The sequence below is a fragment of the Aquarana catesbeiana genome, linkage group LG03, assembly GCF_042186555.1.
Source record: "Aquarana catesbeiana isolate 2022-GZ linkage group LG03, ASM4218655v1, whole genome shotgun sequence".
Lineage (NCBI taxonomy): Eukaryota > Metazoa > Chordata > Amphibia > Anura > Ranidae > Aquarana > Aquarana catesbeiana.
In genome coordinates, this window is record NC_133326.1 from 118,725,167 (window position 1) to 118,746,362 (window position 21,196).

The following is a 21,196-nucleotide window of genomic DNA, read 5'->3' on the forward strand; positions in this document are numbered from 1 at the left end:
TACTTTCTGTGTAGCGGTCTCCCCAACCTCCAAGGGCTTGGAGGTGACCCCCAGAGGCCAGAAGGGCTGACATTCCTCCTCAGGGTGCAGTTTACTAGGCATGGTGGGTGTAGTGCAAGATGGAAAGATGGGTGCCAGTCACTTTTATAAATGAACAAAGAATTTTATTTCTCTTAACAGGAACAGGGGGCCTCAGATGACGTCTTGATGACGAAACGCGTAAGACGTGGCCACTTGGTACGCATACGTCTTTCTTCCTTTTGTTTATGGTATTAACTTCCGGTTTCCGTAGTGGGCCGTGGAACGCACGCCGCGATCACTGCACTGTCAGCGGCTTCTGGCGTGGAGCCAGTAGGCAGAGAGCTGTCAGATTTCAGTTTTCCTTTTTTATTTTTATTTTTAGTTTTATGTAAGCTTAAGCTAAATAAAGTTATCTTTGGATTCACACTATGAGGCTCTTCTCTTCTCCCTGTACATGGTTTTATGTCCTGGTGGATGCCATTGAGAGTACTCTGGTGACACAAGTGGAGAGAAGGAGGTGAAGGGGACACCGACCGCTTGGACCATCGGATTTACGTCTACATGCCTATTACCCCTGCAGGGGTTGGGCGTTCCGGTGAGTGGGGACACTAGAGGGGGCTCCACACAGGACGGTACATATTTTATCTGAACGGACGCACTCGGAATCATTTGAAGACTTATTTGATTTCTGCACCAGAACTGTTTTACACATTGGACAGTTTTCAATATACGCAGTATTTTTTTCAGGCACTTTTGGAATTTTTGTATGCACGGACACTTTATGGACTATTATGCTAGATTTTATTAATCAAAATTTTTTTTTTTCAATAATACATTTTTTTTTTTCTTCCACTTTTATTAATTAACTTTTGATCACTATATTTTTAATGCACATATATATATATGAAAACATTTTTATGTTTTTTTCTTTTTTGTCTGTCTCACTTTCAATTGATCACTATCCAGTTGGTCATTTCACATCATTAGGAGCATACCACTCGCGAGTGGTTAACACTGAGTGTTAGAGAAGGGTTTGGGATTGTCAATCCCGTGGGACTTTAAATGAAACCATGACCGGATGAGGTCATGCGTTTCCATCCCTTTACTAGTCTAAGAAAAAGGCAACAAAAGTGGGACTTTAAATGAAAAGCGTGAAATGTCCAAAAAACAAAACCGATGGACTACTGGAGAAATTTTTATTAAATTCATGAAAATAAAACATGCATATAAAATTATATATCAATCAAAAGTAGAGAGAATTATCAGCAATAATAGCAGCAAATATACATGATTCAATGAATAAAACAATTCTCCATGGTACATCAGTAGGATATTAATACACAACCATATAATAAGAAATATTGCCTGCAAAATAAGCCTCCAAAAAACTCAAAAAATTAGGAATTCATTTAAAGTCCCACTTTTGTTGCCTTTTTCGTTAACACTGAGTGTTTCTCAGGGCATAATTCACTTACACGGTTTAATATTTATTATTTTTGGATTTTGTGTTTTTCTGTACACTTGATTGAGCATTAATTTATTGATTGGAGATATTTTTTATTTTTTATAGATTTTTTCACCTTGAGCAGCTTGCACATTTATTGGTAGTTTTAATGTGGATAATTTTCTATACACATTGCAGCATATTGTGCTTTATTGTTTTTTAATTCACTCACACAGATCTGTGGTACAGTTTTCCTTTATGGTGAGAATTTGTTAATAACTTATTATTTTATCAGTGAACAGCGCCAATCCCCTATTCTCTCAGAGTTTACAGCATTTGGATTGCACCTAGGTGCTTTCTTTTTTTGGGGGGCTGCAGTTCGGTTATGAGCTTGTCCTGAGCGCGGAATACTAATATATACACTGGTGTATTTTGGTTTGCGCAAAAGTTATAGCGTCTACAAACTATTTTTTTTTTTTTACTAGTAATGGACACGATCAGCAACTTATAGTGGAACTTTGATATTGCGGCGAACAAATCGGACTGACTACTATGCATGTGGCCTCATCAGCACTTATCACACTAATGCCCCGTACACACGGTGGGATTTTCCGATGGAAAATGTCCGATCGGAGCGTGTTGTCGGAAATTCCGACCGTGTGTGGGCTCCATCGGACATTTTCCATCGGATTTTCCAACACACAAAGTTGGAGAGCAGGAGATAAAATTTTCCGACAACAAAATCCGTTGTCGGAAATTCCGATCGTGTGTACACAAATCCGACCGACAAAGTGCCACGCATGCTCAGAATAAATAAAGAGATGAAAGCTATTGGCCACTGCCCCGTTTATAGTCCCGACATACATGTTTTACGTCACCGCGTTTAAAACGATCGGATTTTCCGACAACTTTGTGTGACCGTGTGTATGCAAGACAAGTTTGAGCCAACATCCGTCGGAAAAAATCCTAGGATTTTGTTGTCGGAATGTCTGAACAAAGTCCGACCGTGTGTACGGGGCATCAGTGTCTGGGTTCTACCCTTGGTTATGATCACCTCCCCATTTTTCCACACTTCATGTGGCTATTTTTCCCATTCTCCTTGGTATAATGGTCTATAACGAATATACTTTACTACCCAAGAGTTTTTCATTCATTTTACAGATATGGTTGAGGACATTTCTATTACTAATTGTTACTCATGGAGATCCTTTCCCTCTTGGGGACACTACGTGTGTGTCCGCCCCATGTGCCGGTTTTTACCACCTCAATTCCTGTGACAGACCAATCCAGCGGTCCCTTTTCCATCACCGCATGCCTCTCCCATCCAATGTCGTGTAAAGCTGCTTTCACACTGGGGCGTTGGTAAAGCGTCGTTATTGCAGAGGTTTTCGGCTGCTAGCGGGCGTTTTTAGCCCCTGCTAGTGGCCGAAAAAGGGTTAAAAGGACCCGCCGGCGGTTCGGCGGCGCTGCCCATTCATTTCAATGGGCAGGAGCGGTGTATACACCACTCCAAAGGTGCTGCTTGCAGGAGCTTTTTAACGTCCTGCCAGCGCATCGCCTCAGTGTGAAAGCACCACGGCTTTTACACTGGGACTGCAGAGGAGCTGTTTTTTAGGCGCTTTACAGGTGCTAGTTTTAGCCCAAAAGCGCCTGAAAAACGCCTCAGTGTGAAAGGGGTCTAAGTGATTGGGACTGGTTATTCCTCTCCCTCTTATCCAATTTATACTCTACTTGAGCCATACACTTGACCCATTGTTATTATGCTCTTTTTAGACTTACTAAGGCATCCGCTCCTGATGAGTGTTTTCAACTCTAATTACTCAGATTGTATCACAAAACAATTTTGGATATGCTATACAAAAAATATACAATTTGGAATTGTATTTACTAGAACAAGGATTGGTTAATGGGATGGACTGTTCCAATGTTCATGCATATATGCATATGTAATGTACTTATGTTATGTATATATACCGTATTTATCGGCGTATAACACGCGCCGGCATATGACACGCACCCCAAGTTTAGGAGGGCATTTTAAGGAAAAAAACTTTTAGGAGGGAAGTTTAAGGAAAAAAACCTTACATTTAAATGCCCATCAATGCAGCCTCATCAGTGTTCATCTGTAGCCTTGTCCATCATTGTAGAATGATCAGTGTCCATTTACAGCTTGCCCAGTGCCGTTTGCAGCCTTGCTAAGTGCCATTTTCAGCCTTGCCCATTGTCATAAGCAGCCTTGCCCTTAGTCATATGCAGCCTTGCCCAGTGCAGCCTTGTGCAGTGCAGTCTTGCCCAGTGCAGCCTTGCCCAGTGCAGCCTTGCCAGTGCAGCCTTGCCCAATGCAGCCTTGCCCAGTGCAGCCTTGCCCAATGCAGCCTTTCCCAGTGCAGCCTTGCCCAGTGCAGTCTTGCCCAGTGCAGCCTTGCCCAATGCAGCCTTGCCCAGTGCAGCCTTGCCCAGTGCAGCCTTGCCCAGTGCAGTCTTGCCCAGTGCAGCCTTGCCCAATGCAGCCTTGCCCAGTGCAGCCTTGCCCAGTGCAGTCTTGCCCAGTGCAGCCTTGCCCAATGCCGTGTGCCGTTAGCGCCATTTAAATCTGCCGCTCGTCACACTGCCCCGCCTTCCTGCTGAGGATGAGAAGCGAGCGCTTCCGAAAAAGACCGAGCCGAGTATACTGTGTACTCGGCTCGGCTCCGCTCGCAGTCCCGCCCAGTCCTGCCATTGGACGGAGTGTTATGTCCATCAAAGGAGCTGGGCGGGACTGCGAGCGGAGCCGAGCCGAGTACACAGTATACTCGGCTCTGTCTTTTTCGGAAGCGCTCGCTTCTCATCCTCAGCAGGGAGGCGGGGCGGCGTGACGGTGTGACTGCGAGTGGAGCCGAGCACTCGGCTCGGTCTTTTTCAGCGGCGCTCGTTTTTTTCCGTCGGCGCTCGCTTTTTTTCGCGGCGCGCGCTGTTTTTTGGCACACAGAGAATGGGGATCGGCGTATAACACGCACCCACGATTTTCCCCTGATTTTAAGGGGAAAAAAGTGCGTGTTATACGCCGATAAATACGGTATATGAAATTGAATTTTTTACATTTTTATTGTAATGTGCCATATTGAAAAATCATAATAATAATCTGTACTTGCTTGATATTCAATCACTTGCCTCATATAAAGTCCCAAATCCCCCTTCTATTCCACGTGTAGGGCAGCCCTTTCATTTCAATGGGCTGCTCTATGCGCTAGAAATGCAGAAGAAAGTCCCTAACGCTTTTTCAAAACCACACGGTTCCACAGCACATGTCAGCAGATGCGTGAGGGTGTCATTAACAATTGATGGCACTGCTGTGTGTCTGCTAAGGGGCAGCACATTTCTGTGGTGTCAGGAAAGTGATTTTGCATGCGTTTTCGACACACACAAATGTGAACGCAGGTTATATGTCTAAGTCACATTGGTGGTCAGTGTAAATCTTCTCATTACATTGGGGCTTGGTGCACAATCATTTCATTCACACTAGTGGCCAGTGTGAAGGTCCCCCTTACATTGGTGGTCGGTGTAAATCCCTCCTTACATTGGTGGGTACTGTGAATGCTTCCATTACATTAGTGGTCAGTGTAAAACCCTATTACAATGGTTGTCAGTGTTAAAACTCCTCTTCATATCGGTAGTCGGTATAAAAAAAAAATCAGCATTGCCATTGATCACACCCTCCCCTCCCCCCAGCACTGCAACTGATCCCAGGAGTTCTAGGATCCCTAGGAGTTTTCTGTCTATTGCTGGGTCCCCTTACCACCCAAGTCCATGGTGTGCAGGCAGTGAGGAGATGATGTGCTGTAACCTCTAGCAACTAACCAGTGAGCCGTGATGTGTGCTGTAACCTCTAGCAACCAGTCAGTAAGCGCTAATGATGCAGTTCAACCTCTGGCAACCAATCACAATCGCTGTCTGATCTGATTCAGTAAACTGATTTTGAGTCTAGCTGCTATTTATTGTATGTCTCAGAGCAGGTAGAGAGCGAAATTGCATGGAGGGGAAGGGGGGGGGCACAAGAAAATGTTTGCTCAGGGTCCAATTAATAATAAAGACAGCCCTGTCTCCAGGTAAGGGGAAATCTTCCAATAGGGAAACAACTTAGGGGACAATTGTCTAAGAGGGAAATATCCCTTACTTTTGAAGATTACTTATTGATTATTTGGGAAAGGAGGTAAAGGGAAATTTCCTCAATGGTATAAATAAAAAAATCTGGCAGGGGTTTTAACCCTTCCCCACCCATCCATAAAAAAAAAGTTTTGGCTATACTATACATATACTTTAACTCTACAGTGGTTTTATTGCCTTGCCTCACATCAAAACATTTTACCAAGTATACAGTAGCGGTTTCATAATTACACTTATAGGTGTAACTATTGGTAGAGAAGGTGGCGCTATTTCACACTTCTATCCTATTAAATATGGTTATATTAATAAGTTAATGTGACATCTCTGGCCAATGCAATGCTCCAGTTAGTATCTACCAATAATAAATATTAACACAGATTTTTAATTTTTTTATACTTACATTCCAGTGCAAATCTAAAGAGCTCTTGGCTCAAATCAGCTGTCCATTTTCCCCGACCACTCCTCTCCACATGAGTGTAAACCCTGCGAACAAAGTCTTGCCCAACACTGTCCAGAAGAGGCAAAAAGCGATTCATCCCCGCCACTGACAAGACTTCTCGATTCAGTGTGAGCCGCTGACAGCGCCAATCCTCTCCACTCCTGAAAGGTCATGAGAAGTAGGTTATCTGCGAGTATAAAAGGGATCTGCGAGTATAAAATGCTCATGCCATTTGTAGAGTGCTGCGGTAGAGCAAGAAGGCTTTTAAAGCTCATTTAAAGTCTTACTTAAAAAAAAAAATGTTATACAGTCAGACTGCATACCAAATAAAGAATAGAATATGGCCCTATTTTTTTTTCCTATGCTCGTGCTTTAGGTTTTTTTTTATATATATCTACTGTTGCAGACTCATAACTTACTAAGATCTTGGATTCTTACTTTTTTAAACAGGCAAATGTGATGTTGTATGGTGCACGCGCCAGATAAATTGCATGATATCATGTGCTCCATTTCGCATACACAATAGACCCATATTGTGAGTGAACCCCAGAAAATTTCAAAATGGTGGCATTGGGGCGATCTAGCCTTCAGTCTTCTGCTTATCTCCGCTGACATCCGTCTCCCCATAGGAGTCAATGGATGACCCACTCGGATCCGCCTGAAAAACGAACAGGTAGATCCGAGCAGACTTGTCATGTGAAAAGGGCCTTAAAGTTTATGTATAGCCAAACATTTTTTTTGTTGGACAAAGTGGGAAAGGGTTTGCCATTTAAATTGCCGCCTGTGTTCCTGCTTGCTTGCGATGCATATTAGCACATTATGCCATTGCCTTGCAGTTTTTTGGGGTTTTTTTGGAAAATCCATGGTTTGCAAGCGCTTTTAAAGCCCCCTATAAGTCATCAGTCATAGTTTAGCGTTATGAAGCAAGTCTGGTGCTAGAAATATTGCTCTCCTTCCGGCCTGCGTGATAATATGTAATGTGTATCAAAATCGACAATTTCAGGCGTCGGCGCCCCACCATGTGCAGTCCCAGGCTGGCAGATGGGTAAGCGGAGCCTGGGATACATAGCATCAGGGTGCGAGCGGAATATGTGGAGCATTCTGGCAGCAGCCCAGGCAACAGGACGCAATTTCTTGTCACTGTGGAGACCTGGCGCCTGGGGTTTGTCAATCCCTGTTTTAGGTCATGTTCATGAAGTAACCATAACCAGTGATCGGTGGGGGGGTTTATTCTTTAAACTCTGCAAAGCTTCCAAAAAAGACACACCAATGATATATTAGTGTACTCATGTTTCTTACTATAGCTGATCAATAATGGTTTTGTAAACTAACAAATATATTGTTGCATTTTATAGGTGAACCCTACTTGTTTATTTTGAACTGTTCTATATTTAGTAAAACATCAAGTTAGAAAATATCCTTAGATATTTAAATGAAAGATGGTAAATGTACTCATTATTGGTAGGTGATATAATTTTCTTTTTATACATTAACTAGATGCTCAAGAGCATTTCTTTTTTTTATCAAAGCTGTGGTGGTCTTAACAGCGCCAACCATCTAAAACCCCTGGGGGAAATACTTGAAAAGGTTCAAATAGAGTAATAGACCGTGGATGTGTTCACTACCTAAACTTGTCACCAGAATTATGAGGGCCACCACTGCTGACCTTCTGAAAGTGCTTGTCCCCGGAGTGCTATATTGACCCTGTAGCTCAAATATTTTTAGCAACTGACCCTGAAAAAACGATTAATAAAATACAGAGAAACTTCAAATGTCTTTATCTGTAGTGTCAGTGACTCAACATATTGAGGCAAGAGGATTGTCATAGCCCTCAGACATGTAACATTTTCAGAAGAGCATGGCAATGGCAGCCTACATATACTATATTGTTAAAAGTATTGAGACACCTGCCTTTACATGCACATGAACTGTAATGGCATCCCAGTCTAATGCCCCGTACACACGGTCGGATTTTCCGATGGAAAATGTGTGATAGGACCTTGTTGTCGGAAATTCCTGACCGTGTGTAGGCTCCATCACACATTTTCCATCGGATTTTCCGACACACAAAGTTTGAGAGCAGTCTATAAAATTTTCCGACAACAAAATCCGTTGTCGGAATTTCCGATGGTGTGTACACAAATCCGACGCACAAAGTGCCACGCATGCTCAGAATAAATAAATAGATGAAAGCCAATTGCTACTGCCCCGTTTATAGTCCCGATGTACGTGTTTTACGTCACCGCGTTCAGAATGATCGGATTTTCTGACAATTTTGTGTGACCGTGTGTATGCAAGACAAGTTTGAGCCAACATCCGTCGGAAAAAATCCTAGAATTTTGTTGTCGGAATGTCCGATCAATGTCCGACCGTGTGTACGGGGCATTAGTCCGTAGGATTCATTATGAAGTTGTGGAGTTGGCCCACCCTTTGCAGCTATAACAGGGAATGTTTGACCATTTTTCCAGAAGCGCATTTGTGAGGTCAGGCACTGATGTTGGACGAGAAGGCCTGGCTCGCAGTTTGGGGTAGGGGAACTTGACTGGCCTGCACAGAGTCCTGACCTCAACCCAATAGAACACCTTTGGGATGAATTAGAGTAGAGACTGCGAGCCAGTCCTTCTCGTGCATCATCAGTGCCTGACCTCACAAATGTGCTTTTGGAATAATGGTCAAACATTGCCATAGACACACTCTTAAACTATGTGGACAGCCTTTCCAGAAGAATTGAAACATGTTTTGCTGCAAAGGGTGGGCCAACTCAATATTGAACCCTACAGATTAAGAATGGGATGCCAAGACCTTTATTTCCCTAATGGGAGTTATGGAGTAGTTTGGGAAGGTTTCTGGGCTAAGATAGGCTGGGATAAGCCAAAGGCATTTCCTATAGGCCCCAAACTTGATTATACATACCTATCTCAATCCAAATTGACCATTCAGCCCACATTTAAATATTTGGGGATTTATATCAACGCAGACTTATCCACTTTTGAATCCCTAAATATTACCCCGATCATAACACACATGGAGACCAGGCTTTGTACCTGGGCCTCCCTACCACTAAATTTAATTGGCCGTGTGAACATTTTTAAAATGATATATCTACCTAAATTTCTTTATGTTTTCCGGGGATCTCCAATCTTTTTGTTTAAAAAACTTTTCAACAAAATTAATTCACTTTTATCCTCCTTCCTCTGGCAGGGGTCAAACTAAAGGATTGCTAGGGCTTCCCTTCAGGCCGCTAAGGATGATGGGGGGGTTAGCCTGCCCTAACCTACGACATTACTTCATAGCGTCACAGCTTGCATATGTTTATGACTGGTTCCTGGAGGCCTTCTCATCCTGCTCCACCGCTCTATTGAACGCTCTTGTTGGCTCTGGGGTATCACTTATTGATACACTACATAGATCTATACCTAAACGTTGCTCCCATGACTCTCCGATAGAAGTTAGCTGGCTAGCCTAGCATTAAGGAAATAAGGTGATCACAAACTCGGGTGGGGTGTCTCCCAAAGCCCCCTTATGGCACAACCCTAACTTCTTAGAGCTCCTGGGCCACCCAGACTCCCTGTGGTGGACACAACTCGGTGTCACCCACGTATCTCATATTTTTGTTAATGATGCATTCATTTCTTTTGAAGACTTGAAGGCACAGTGTGGTGTGACGAACAAATTCTTTTTTAAATATCTTCTATTACATCATGCCACCCGGGCACAATTCAATGGTCTGACCCAGGAGCTCACTGAATTACCTATAGAAGTGCTCTTGTCATACCCGGACATAGAAAAACTGGTCACGACTATCTATTCATGCCTGCAGGCTGCTGGGGTTAAACCCTTCCAGATTGCTCAGTGGAAATATGTAATAGATATTCCCGGACTGTCCAAGGAGGGGTGGGAGGAGGCCTCTGAGGTCTGTTTTTTGGATCTAATCAGGTCTAATGGCCAATATGTACAATTTAAATGTATACACCAGTTGCACTATACTCCTGCCAGGCTTGCCCGTATGGGTTATGACTCCGCTGCCTCCTGTTTCAGGTGTGGCTCCACTGAAGCCAGATATATGCATATGTTTTGGTCCTGCCCAGCCTTGTCAACATTCTGGAATGACTTATTCTCTTTTCTTGAAGGCACCTTACACTTACCACCACCTCGCACTCCAGAAGTTGGACTGCTGGGCATGCTGAATGATTTCCTACACAAGACCCATACTCGAACTCTGGCCCGCATGGTGCTGTTTTATGCTAGGAAATTCATTTTGTTACAATGGAAAAATGTATCTGCTCCTAATGTTCAAATGTTGTATCGTATGATAAATAAGGTTATACCCATCTTTAAACTCATTTATAATGGAAGGGCCTGCCCTAAAAAGTTTACTAAGATCTGGCAACCTTGGTTAGATATTGCTGATTCCTTCTGGAATGACGCCCCACTCTCTCAGCAATAGGGGGCTTCTGCTTTGAGTGTCCTAATGGGAGCTCTATGCTCCAGTAGACAAAAAGGGGGTGCGTGGGGTGGTGAGGTTGGAAAGGCTTTTCCACCTGCAGTAATTGAAGGCTAGTGTGTATGTGTGTGTATGGCTGTATTGGAATGTGTCTGCAAATATACTGTTTACTGCAATATAATTCACTGAAGTATGGCCCTGCGTGGCCCACAATTATCACCCTGATATACTTTCAGTTTAAGTTTTTTCCTCTGTTGAGGAATCCGGATTTAATGACATTTGGTTGTTACTAGTAAGCCCTGTTTGGCTACTGTTTGAGAAAAGAAATTTATTAAGGAGATGTAATTGTTTATATGTGCCTGTAACATAATCTTTTCTTGGACCGGAAAAGAAACAATAAATAAAAGTGTTAAAAAAAAGAATGGGATGCCATTGGGCGGCACAGTGGCGCAGTGGGTAGCACTCTCACCTAGCAGTAAGAAGGGTCGCTGGTTCGAATCCCGACCACGACACTACCTGCCTGGAGTTTGCATGTTCTCCCTGTGTCTGCGTGGGTTTCCTCCCACACTCCAAAGACATGCTGGTAGGTTAATTGGATCCTGTCTAAATCGGCCCTAGTATAGGTATGAATGTGAGTTAGGGACCTTAGATTGTAAGCTCCTTGAGGGTATAGGGACTGATGTGAATGTATAATATATATATGTAAAGCGCTGCGTAAATTGACGGCGCTATATAAGTACCTGAAATAAAATAAAAATAAATAAAAATTAAAGTTCATGTGCGTTCAGGCAGGCGTCCCAATACTTTTGAAAATATAGTGTATTTCTCCCATTACAGGTTTCCCCTAAAGCGCAAGGATAGCAAAATGTTATTTTTTTAGCTTTGGCTAGAGATGATGTACTAAATGATGCGGTAATGAGAGACACTGGGTGCCAGTCATAGGTGTGCACAGCCTATTGCATTAGGGTGTGCACCCCAAAGCTCAAATATACATGAACGCCACCTGCTGTCACAGGGAGGAGGCTCTGATGGTGGGAGACAGTTGATTGGGAGCCTATTACCTTAAATCCTAAGTATAGGTGTAATATGTTCCTACAGTTGAACCTAGCCTTTAATATAATGGGGGCATTTACACTGGCTACCGGCACCCCAACCACCCACCTGGTGCCACCCCTGGATAATGCTAATTCACATGGGGTGATTAGGGTGTGCCCAGGCACACCCGGCACACCCTGTGCGCACGCCTATGGTGCCAGTCATTTTAAGGGTTTTTAAAGGTTATGTACATCCAGTAACTTACAGGGAGAGAAAGGTGTAGGGGCTTCAGATACCCACACTAAAATGTACAGACTCCAGATCCACTTCCAGCTTATACAGTGCAAAGGGACTTTAAGCCAAAACCAGCATCACTGTAGGTACAGAACATTAGCTGGCTAGGGGACTCTCCTCTGATAGCAGGCAGGAGTAAATGATCAAGGTGGAGTTAGGGCAAACCAGAGGAAAGCAGCACCAACTACTGTATCAACTTGGCACCGGCCAGATTCAGCCAGGCAGTACTAAATCTAATAGACACTCCTGCTTAGGGTTGCTACATAAGGGAAGGGTTAGGAACCCTCTCAGGTGATTGTTTTACTGTCTGCATCCCCATAAGGAGATTTCCATTCACTTCCTGTCTCAAAGTTGCAACAGGAAGTGAGGGGAACTCCCCTTCTGGACAGTTGTCCCATTGGAAGAATTCCCACCTTCTGTTCTGGTGACAACTGTAAAATGTTGGATTTCCCATCACTTGTTGCCTTAGTGACAATAGTTATCAGGACAGATCTACCTAGCAGGAACACAGGTGGCAATTTAAATGTCAAACCCTTTCCCACTTTGTCCAACAAAAAAAATGTTTGACTATACATAAACTTTAAGGCCCCTTTCACATACCTCCCAACATTTTGAGATGGGAATGAGGGGCACCTACTAGCAAACGTATGTAGGCATAGGACACGCCCCCTGCCACACCTCCTTAAAGGAGAATTAACCAACAAAAAAGTTATTGAAATCCACAAGTGCTTTTTTACCACTACTATTCCTTTATATTGGCTCTTAAAATTTACTTATGCAACAATTTAGAATTTGGATGAAAGTTTTAGCACTAGGAAACATTTTTGAAAGATAAAAAGTGCATTTTATGCTCAACTATATAGATCAGACCGGAAAGAGGGACAGAGGGACATTGCTCCAAATCAGGGACAGTCCCTTGAAACCAGGGACAGTTGGGAGCTATGCCCTTTCACACGACAAGCCCGCTTGGATCTGCCTGTCCGTTTTCAAGACGGATCCGAGCGGGTCATCCATTGACTCCTATGGGGAGACGGATGTCAACCAAGATTGTCCGCTAACCCCCGTCTGCCATTCGATCGGCTAAAAACAGACGTATGGCGATACGTTCGTGGCGGATCGGATGAGATCTGATGAAAACGGACATGCTGTCCGTTTTCGTCTGATCTCTCCATAGGAATCAGCGGCGCTCTGATAGGTCCCTCCCCGCTCAGTGAGAAGAGACGGACCTGTCATCCGCCGGCTCAGCGGAGATCAATGGAGCGATCTCCTGCTAAGCTGGTGGACTCCACTAAATGGATTCGCCCCGTGTGGAAGGGGCCTTAGTACTGCACATCTGTATTAGAAAACTACCGTATATACTCGAGTATAAGCCAAGATTTTCAGCCCTTTTTTTTTAGGCTGAAAGTGCCCCCCTCGGCTTATACTTGAGTCACCGCCGTCTGTCTACCTGATCAGCATGTCATGCAGACAGACGGCGGCCAGTGTGTCATAAAAACATACGGCGGCCATTCCAGTGTTCAAAAGCCGCGCATCCTCCTCGTCTGCGATATGCAGAACACTCACGAACATCCTCTCATCCTTGTCCATGGTATGAGATACACAGGACACAGGGAGGCATGCACAGGACACAGGGAGGTATGCACAGGACACAGGGAGGCATGCACAGGACACAGGGAGGTATGCACAGGACACAGGGAGGCATGCACAGGACACAGGGAGGTATGCACAGGACACAGGGAGGCATGCACAGGACACAGGGAGGTATGCACAGGACACAGTGAGGTATGCACAGGACACAAGGAGGTATGCACTGGACACAGGGAGGTATGCACAGGACACAGGGAGGTATGCACAGGACACAGGGAGGTATGCACTGGACACAGGGAGGCATGCACAGGACACAGGGAGGTATGCACAGGACACAGGGAGGTATGCACAGGACACAGGGAGGCATGCACAGGACACAGGGAGGCATGCACAGGACACAGGGAGGCATGCACAGGACACAGGGAGGTATGCACAGGACACAGGGAGGCATGCACAGGACACATTGAGGTATGCACAGGACACAGTGAGGTAAACACAGGACACAGGGAGGCATACACATGACACAGGGAGGTATACACAGGACACAGGGAGGCATGCACAGGACACAGGGAGGTATGCACAGGACACAGGGAGGTATGCACAGGACACAGTGAGGTATGCACAGGACACAGGGAGGCATGCACAGGACACAAGGAGATATGCACAGGACACAGGGAGGTATGCACAGGACACAGGGAGGCATGCACAGGACACAGGGAGGCATGCACAGGACACAGGGAGGCATGCACAGGACACAAGGAGATATGCACAGGACACAGGGAGGTATGCACAGGACACAGGGAGGTATGCACAGGACACAGGGAGGTATGCACAGGACACAGGGAGGTATGCACTGGACACAGGGAGGCATGCACAGGACACAGGGAGGTATGCACAGGACACAGGGAGGCATGCACAGGACACAGGGAGGTATGCACAGGACACAGGGAGGCATGCACAGGACACAGGGAGGTATGCACAGGACACAGTGAGGTATGCACAGGACACAAGGAGGTATGCACTGGACACAGGGAGGTATGCACAGGACACAGGGAGGTATGCACAGGACACAGGGAGGCATGCACAGGACACAGGGAGGCATGCACAGGACACAGGGAGGCATGCACAGGACACAGGGAGGTATGCACAGGACACAGTGAGGTATACACAAGACACAGGGAGGTATAGACAGGACACAGGGAGGCATACACAGGACACAGGAAGGCATGCAGCTGCAGATGGGCATTGTTGACCCTCTTTTTCCACTTACAGTAGCTGCTGCATTTCTCACCCTCGTCTTATACTCGGGTCAATAAGTTTTCCCAGATTTTTGTGGTAAATTAGGGGCCTTGGCTTATATTCGGATCGACCTATACTCGAGTATATACGGTAAGTATGGAGAAAATCATGGAAATATATAATATGTATTTATTCACAACATTATTTTTTAAGGTCATCAAAACAATGTGTAGACCATTTCTAATTCATAAAACTGAACTCAATTCCCTGGCATTGCTTGTTCTGCTAATTGAAAAAGACCAGAAGAGCAAGTCATTATCAGCTGCTTTTGCTTGATGGAAAACAAGCAGTTATGAAATAAAGGGGAAGAGCAACACTTAGTGGTGATTTATGGAGTTGCACTTTGGTGATTACATAAGCACAGTCCGAGACTAAACATGGAAACTAAACTAAACTTTGTACATGGAAGTGAAAAACAGCATTGAGCTTTGAGCAGACAGCCATATAGAGTATTGTGGGGAATTTATCAAAACTGGAGCAGCCAGAATCCAGAGCAGCTGTGCATAGCTACTAATCAGCTTTAGTCTAGGACTAGGTTCATACTGACAGTGGGAAGGAAATCGTGCGAGTTCAGCTGTCAATCCCGACTTCAGGGGCCATTTTAGAGACATCTGTGTGGGTTTCTGCACAGATGTCTATTGAAATCGCACCCCTAAGTCACCAAAAGTAGTACAGAAATTTCCGGCAATTCGGACGGTGCCATTGCCGGAAATTGCCGCCTATTTGGCATGCAATTTGACATGTCAAATCGCATGGCAAATCGTTCCAATGTGAACCAGGGCTCAATCTTACATTCCTAAAGGTTAGAGTATAACTAAAGGCAAAATTTGTTTTTTTGTTCGTTTTGCATAGCGTGGAGTAAGATTAGAACACCTGTCAGTTTTTTTGCTGTCTGTGCCCGTGTTAAGGAGATTCACCCTCTCTATTTGTCCTGTTTACCATTACCATTGAAAGTAAAAGAAAATCCTAAATTTTGGGTTGTCCCCAGAAAGGTAATAGCGGGGAAATCATCCAATGGGGACACTACTTCTAATGACCTGGGGGTCACCAAGAAATTCCCTTAATTTGCTGGGATTTCCTCTCACTTCCTGTCTGGCTATAAAACAGGAAGTGAAGGGAAATCTCTGCAATGGGACAGGGGTGGCAAAAAAAAAAAAAAAAAATCTGACAGATGTTATAACCCTCCCTTCCTCTATCCAATTAAAAAAAAATAAATAAATTATATATATTCAGTGGGGCAAAAAAGTATTTAGTCAGCCACCAATTGTGCAAGTTCTCCCACTTAAAAAGATGAGAGGCCTGTAATTTTCTTCATAGGTATACCTCAACTATGAGAGACAAAATGTGGAAACAAATCCAGACAATCGCATTGTCTGATTTGGAAAGAATTTATTTGCAAATTATGGTGGCCCTAAAGGGCCCTAAATGAACAAGCTGAAGCTACATGGACTTTTTTTGTGCATACAGAAGAGATCACCGCAGGTAATCAGTGGTTGTGCGAAGAGCCATGAATAGCTGTGGCCGCCGACAACCTGTAATTTCCCTTTGGGATTAATAAAATCAAAAAATTAAAGTGTACAGGATCAGTGGCCACAGCTAGACACACAGCTAGACACACACACACCTGTCAAAAACAGCAGCAGGAATCAGATTCCTGCCGTTGCGGCGCTGCCATCTGTCCATGTGAGTGCAGCCTTAGCTAAGGGCTGATAACTAAAGGCCCCCATATATGGTTCAATTTTCATCTGCGTGCATAGTTGCATGGCTTCACAATTGTCAATTAAATTAGCACAGTGCTTAATAGCAAAAAATGCCATGGTCATGAAGGGGGTAAAACCTTCCAGAGGCCAAGTGGTTAATAATAAGTGTACAAATAGTTAGGGCCCGTACACACAATATGAAAATTGTAAGTAAAATTTTTGTCTGAAAAACGATCTGTCGATTTTCGTATCGTTAGTATGGTGCTTTCGACAGCCAATTACGATTTTTCGTCTGACAAAAGCTGGATGTGCAGACTATAAAATTTTTGTCGTACGTGAACTCAACGTCCGATTTTTGTTTAATTAGTACGGTTTTCGTCCGAAAAAAAAATCATAAGAGCAAGACTACACATGCTCAGAAGCAAAAGAATACATACAAAATTGTTCAACACATTACGTCACTTCTGAAGTTGTATTCTGTCGTACGAGAATTTTCATATGGTGAGTAACCTCTTCACTTTCGACATGAGACTAGCATGCAACAAAAAACGGAGGAACGGTCATCCGAAAATCTGATCGTGTGTACTAGGTTTTAGACATTGCACACCTCACACATACTCAGTACAACAACAAAGCTCTCTATAGCTAAAGTTAGTCAAAGAACTAATTTTATTCCATAGGCCCTTTTCACACCAAGTCATTTTATTCGTTAGGTTAGGGCAGTGGTTCTCAACTCCAGTCCTCAGGACCCACCAACAGGCCAGATTTTAAATATTACCTTGAGGAGATGCAGACTAGAATACTGCAATCACTGAGCAGCAAATGATATCACCTGTGATGTATTTCAGTTATCTTGTAAACCTGGCCTGTTAGTGGGCCCTGGGGACAGGAGTTGAGAACCACTGGGTTAGGGTATACATGGTCCTGCATGGGGATGCACAGGTATTGCGTGAATCCCTGTGCCGACAGTCCCATTGCAGTGCATAGACAGGGTCCTGCACAGGGCATGGATTAAATCACCCTGTGTGAACAAGGCCATAGACACAACCCAAGAACTCCCTCAGAATACCAGCAGTCCATAACAGTGGGTGAAAGTGGCACAGGTTACAGCAGGAGATTAGGAGAAAGCCCAGCGCAATAGAGAGTCTGCCTGCTAGAGATCCCTCACTATGCTCAGCTAAGCTGTTGGTCGTACATCATACGGCCAAGCAGTTACACATTAACAGGAAACATCAATGAACTACCACAGCGCTCAACTGCGCCGTGGTAGTTCATTGAGAACTACAAGCCAACACCAGCAAAGGCTGCCAGACCTTGTTGTTTTCAATTCACAGATTGATGTGGGCGGAGCCTCGCACGGCCACATTCTGTGAAGATTCTCACAGAGAGCGGGGGGGGGGGAAGGTCCCCCACCACCTGTGACAGCGGGGGGCTGAGGAAATGCGGGGACGGTGGATTTGTAACATGTTACACCCTGAATATGGGATGGTTGTAACATGGTACAAAAGGTGAACTTATCCTTTAAACCCCCCAGAACACCCAGTCACTGCTTGAATGCCTAGTTCACGCTGGCATTGAAAGCAGGCAGTTTTACCGCCCCTCAAACACCTGTAGCAATGTCTCTGGCCTGCTTCGGTCTAATGAGAACCTCCAGGGCCAGAGATAGCTGACATCCTTCTGTATATGGTGGGTTGTGAGGCATAGTGGGTGCAAGGTGGATAAAGTTATTGGGCACCAGACACTTCTTCATTGCAAAAGAGATGTTTCCTCTTACAAACTTATATGAGGGAAAGAGGGTTAGGGCCATTACACCCTTAAGTAGGTGCAAGTTCAATTAGCAGACTCCGAGACTTCAATAGGAAGACAGCAATGCAGGGAAAGGCCTCCAGCAAGATGCCACATCTGCACATACAGGGATACTGTCTCCTATGGCAACAATCTTTAACAGTTCCTAACACAAAGTGTAACAGTTCCTTCACCTTCACTACAACTTCTTCTGGTAGTTCTTCAGCACACTGAGCTCCCGGTCTCTCACTAGACCCTCTGATTCACCGCCAATGAATCCCTTGAGCTCCTCCAATCTTCACGGTCTTATCTTCCTCAAGTGTCACCCTCACCTCTCTGCTGGGTCCCTAGCTTGGCACTCGGATACTTCTCAAGCTTTACCCCGCTGGCCTGCTTGGTTCCTGACTTGATTACCGCCTGACGTATCCCGATTCTCCAGCACGCCCATTTGGTGAGAATACTGCTGCGGTACTTGCTTCAGTTACTCACTGTGGTCCCTGGTAATAAGGTGGATGGTCCCTTTAGTGGAGACAGCTTCCCCTCTACCTCCGACCACGACAGGTTCTCCGGCCGGTAGAACAGTCAACTCTGGTTGGACTGCAACCCAACCCTGCGTTGCTCTCTCTTGCTTCTGCATAGGCCCTCAGGCAGCCTAGCAGCCAGATGCCCCTGGGATAGGACCAATCTCTGGCCTAGCAGCCCGGGGCAATACAACACACGTCCACCCAGTCGTCCAGATGGCACATAACACAGATCACCTGACTCCACACAAATATAGAGGCTCTCCCAGCAGGCCAAGGGATCCAAGAAAACTCCCATTGGCTGAGATACCCCATATACCCATAACCTGACCTTGGGTTGTCCTTCTCATATCTGGTACCACCAAGTACCCGGCCACCTAGTGGTAGGAGAGAAAAGTGCAAAAAGATCAAACTTAGGGAGAAATCAATAGATCTCTAACAATCAACCAGGATAACTACTCCTGGCAAGTACATTTATGAGGAGCAACCCTGCCTAAACTCCAGGGTGCTACATCCTCCCCCTGCCCAAAAACTACGTCTCGGAGTTTGCAGGAAAATAATTTGAGCTCTCAAGCCTGAGAGCGAATGTCCTGGCAAAAACTGAGATAGGTGGGGAAAACAGGAAAGGGTTAACAATATAACAGTATTATTCTGACTCCGACTGTTGTGAAGCGAACTCACCAAATACCGATTCCATCCACAAGATGCTTTTATTCTGAACATCAGGTTACAGCAGATGAAAGGATACAAACAGATGAATAGGTTGTAGTATTTATGTGGTCAAAAGATGATATTGTCTGTAGCTTACAATGCAGAATACATGTGCCCTGCTACATGTGGCTTGATAGCTGCATCCATGACACAGGAAGTACAATCACAGAAAGAAGGGTGGAGCATTACATACAAAAGAAGTGTGTCATAACATAAGGGAAAAAGAACATAAGAAACAAGTGCATTACCACAAAAGGTCACTAGATGGTAGCATGTGAACTAATGGGGCGTACACACGGTCAGACTTTTCGGCTACAAAAGTCCGACGGACCAAATCCGGTGGACAATCCGATTGTGTGTGGGCTTCCCCGGACTTTCAGCGGACTTTTCCAGTCGCAAATCTGACGGACTTTAGATTTGGAACTTGCTTCAAATCTTTACGTCGTAACTCCGCCGGACCCAGAAATCCGCTGGTCTGTATGCTAGTCCGACGGACAAAAACCGACGCTAGGGCAGCTATTGGCTACTGGCTATCAACTTCCTTATTTTAGTCCGGTGTATGTCATCACGTACGAATCCGTTGGACTTTGGTGTGATCGTGTGTAGGCAAGTCCGGTCGTTAGAAAGTCCGCCAAATGTCCGTCGAAAATCTGTTGAAAGTCTGTCGGACAGGCTGTCAGACTTTTGTAGCTGAAAAGTCCGACCGTGTGTACACCCCATTAATATAAACGTCCATAGAAAATGGTTAGGAAAACAGTCTATATAAATTATATGCCCCTTTTTGGCAGCATACTCCCCGTCTGGCATGGTAAATGTCACTATATACATCAGAACGGTAGTTATGCAACTGCAAATAATAAACAGTGTAATTTGCTAGATGTCTTAAAGACCTGAAAGACATAAAAAGAACATGCATATAATGCAATAACAATAACTCTTAATTTAAGGCTTCAAGTTATGTCAACTAAAGTTCAAGACACTTTCTTCTTGAAGTCACAGATAGGATCCAGCAGCATAGGCAAACAAGTTCATTCTCCAAAGGGCAAGAGCAGAATAAGTTCTGTGATAGGTCTGATGAAAGTCTTTACAGTCCCTTGTCTTGAAACCTTTACCTTCACCTTACGTACCTTACCATCATCACTAGGAAAGCTCTTTACAATAAATCCCACGGGCCATTCAAATCTTTCAGCTTGCTGGTCCTTAAAAAGAACAAGATCTCCAACTTGTATGTTAGGGTTCAGCTGTTGCCATTTCCTGCGTCCTTGCAGAGTAGAAAGATACTCCAGCTTCCAGCAGTTGGAGAGATGTTGTACTCGCTTCCACTGGTCTTATTGCACAGATTTCCTGCTTTAAAGTTTCCAGGTGGAACAGGAACAGACCCAAGCTTCTGGGTAAGTAGAGTAGCTGGGGTAAGGATAGTTGGGGTCTCTGGATCTTTGGACACTGGAACAAGTGGTCTTGAATTGATTATGGCAGATGCCTCTGCCAGGAAGGTGGTTAAAACCGCGTGGGTAAGTCTTGTGGAGTTATGCAGGGTACACACGATTTTTCTCGTCGGAAAAAAGATATGACGGCTTTTCCGACAAGATTCCACTCAAGTTTGCCTTGCATACACACGGTCACACAAAAGTTTGCTGAGATTACGACTGTCAAGAACGCGGTGGCGTACAACACTACGACGAGACGAGAAAATGACGTTCAATGTTTCCGAGCATTAGTCAAAATGTTTCCGAGTATGCGTAGGGATTTTGCACGTCGGAAATGATCGCATTT

At 44.7% G+C, this 21,196-nt stretch overlaps 1 protein-coding gene across 1 annotated transcript in view; it reads right to left on the reverse strand.

Moving 5' to 3' along the window:
• Positions 1-21,196, reverse strand: part of CYP11A1 (cytochrome P450 family 11 subfamily A member 1) — a 126,363-nt gene that overhangs the window by 51,987 nt on the left and 53,180 nt on the right. The window contains exon 4 of the mRNA XM_073619074.1: positions 6,009-6,208. Within this exon, the coding sequence (XP_073475175.1) occupies positions 6,009-6,208 (200 nt within the window). The remainder of the gene's footprint in view (positions 1-6,008; positions 6,209-21,196) is intronic.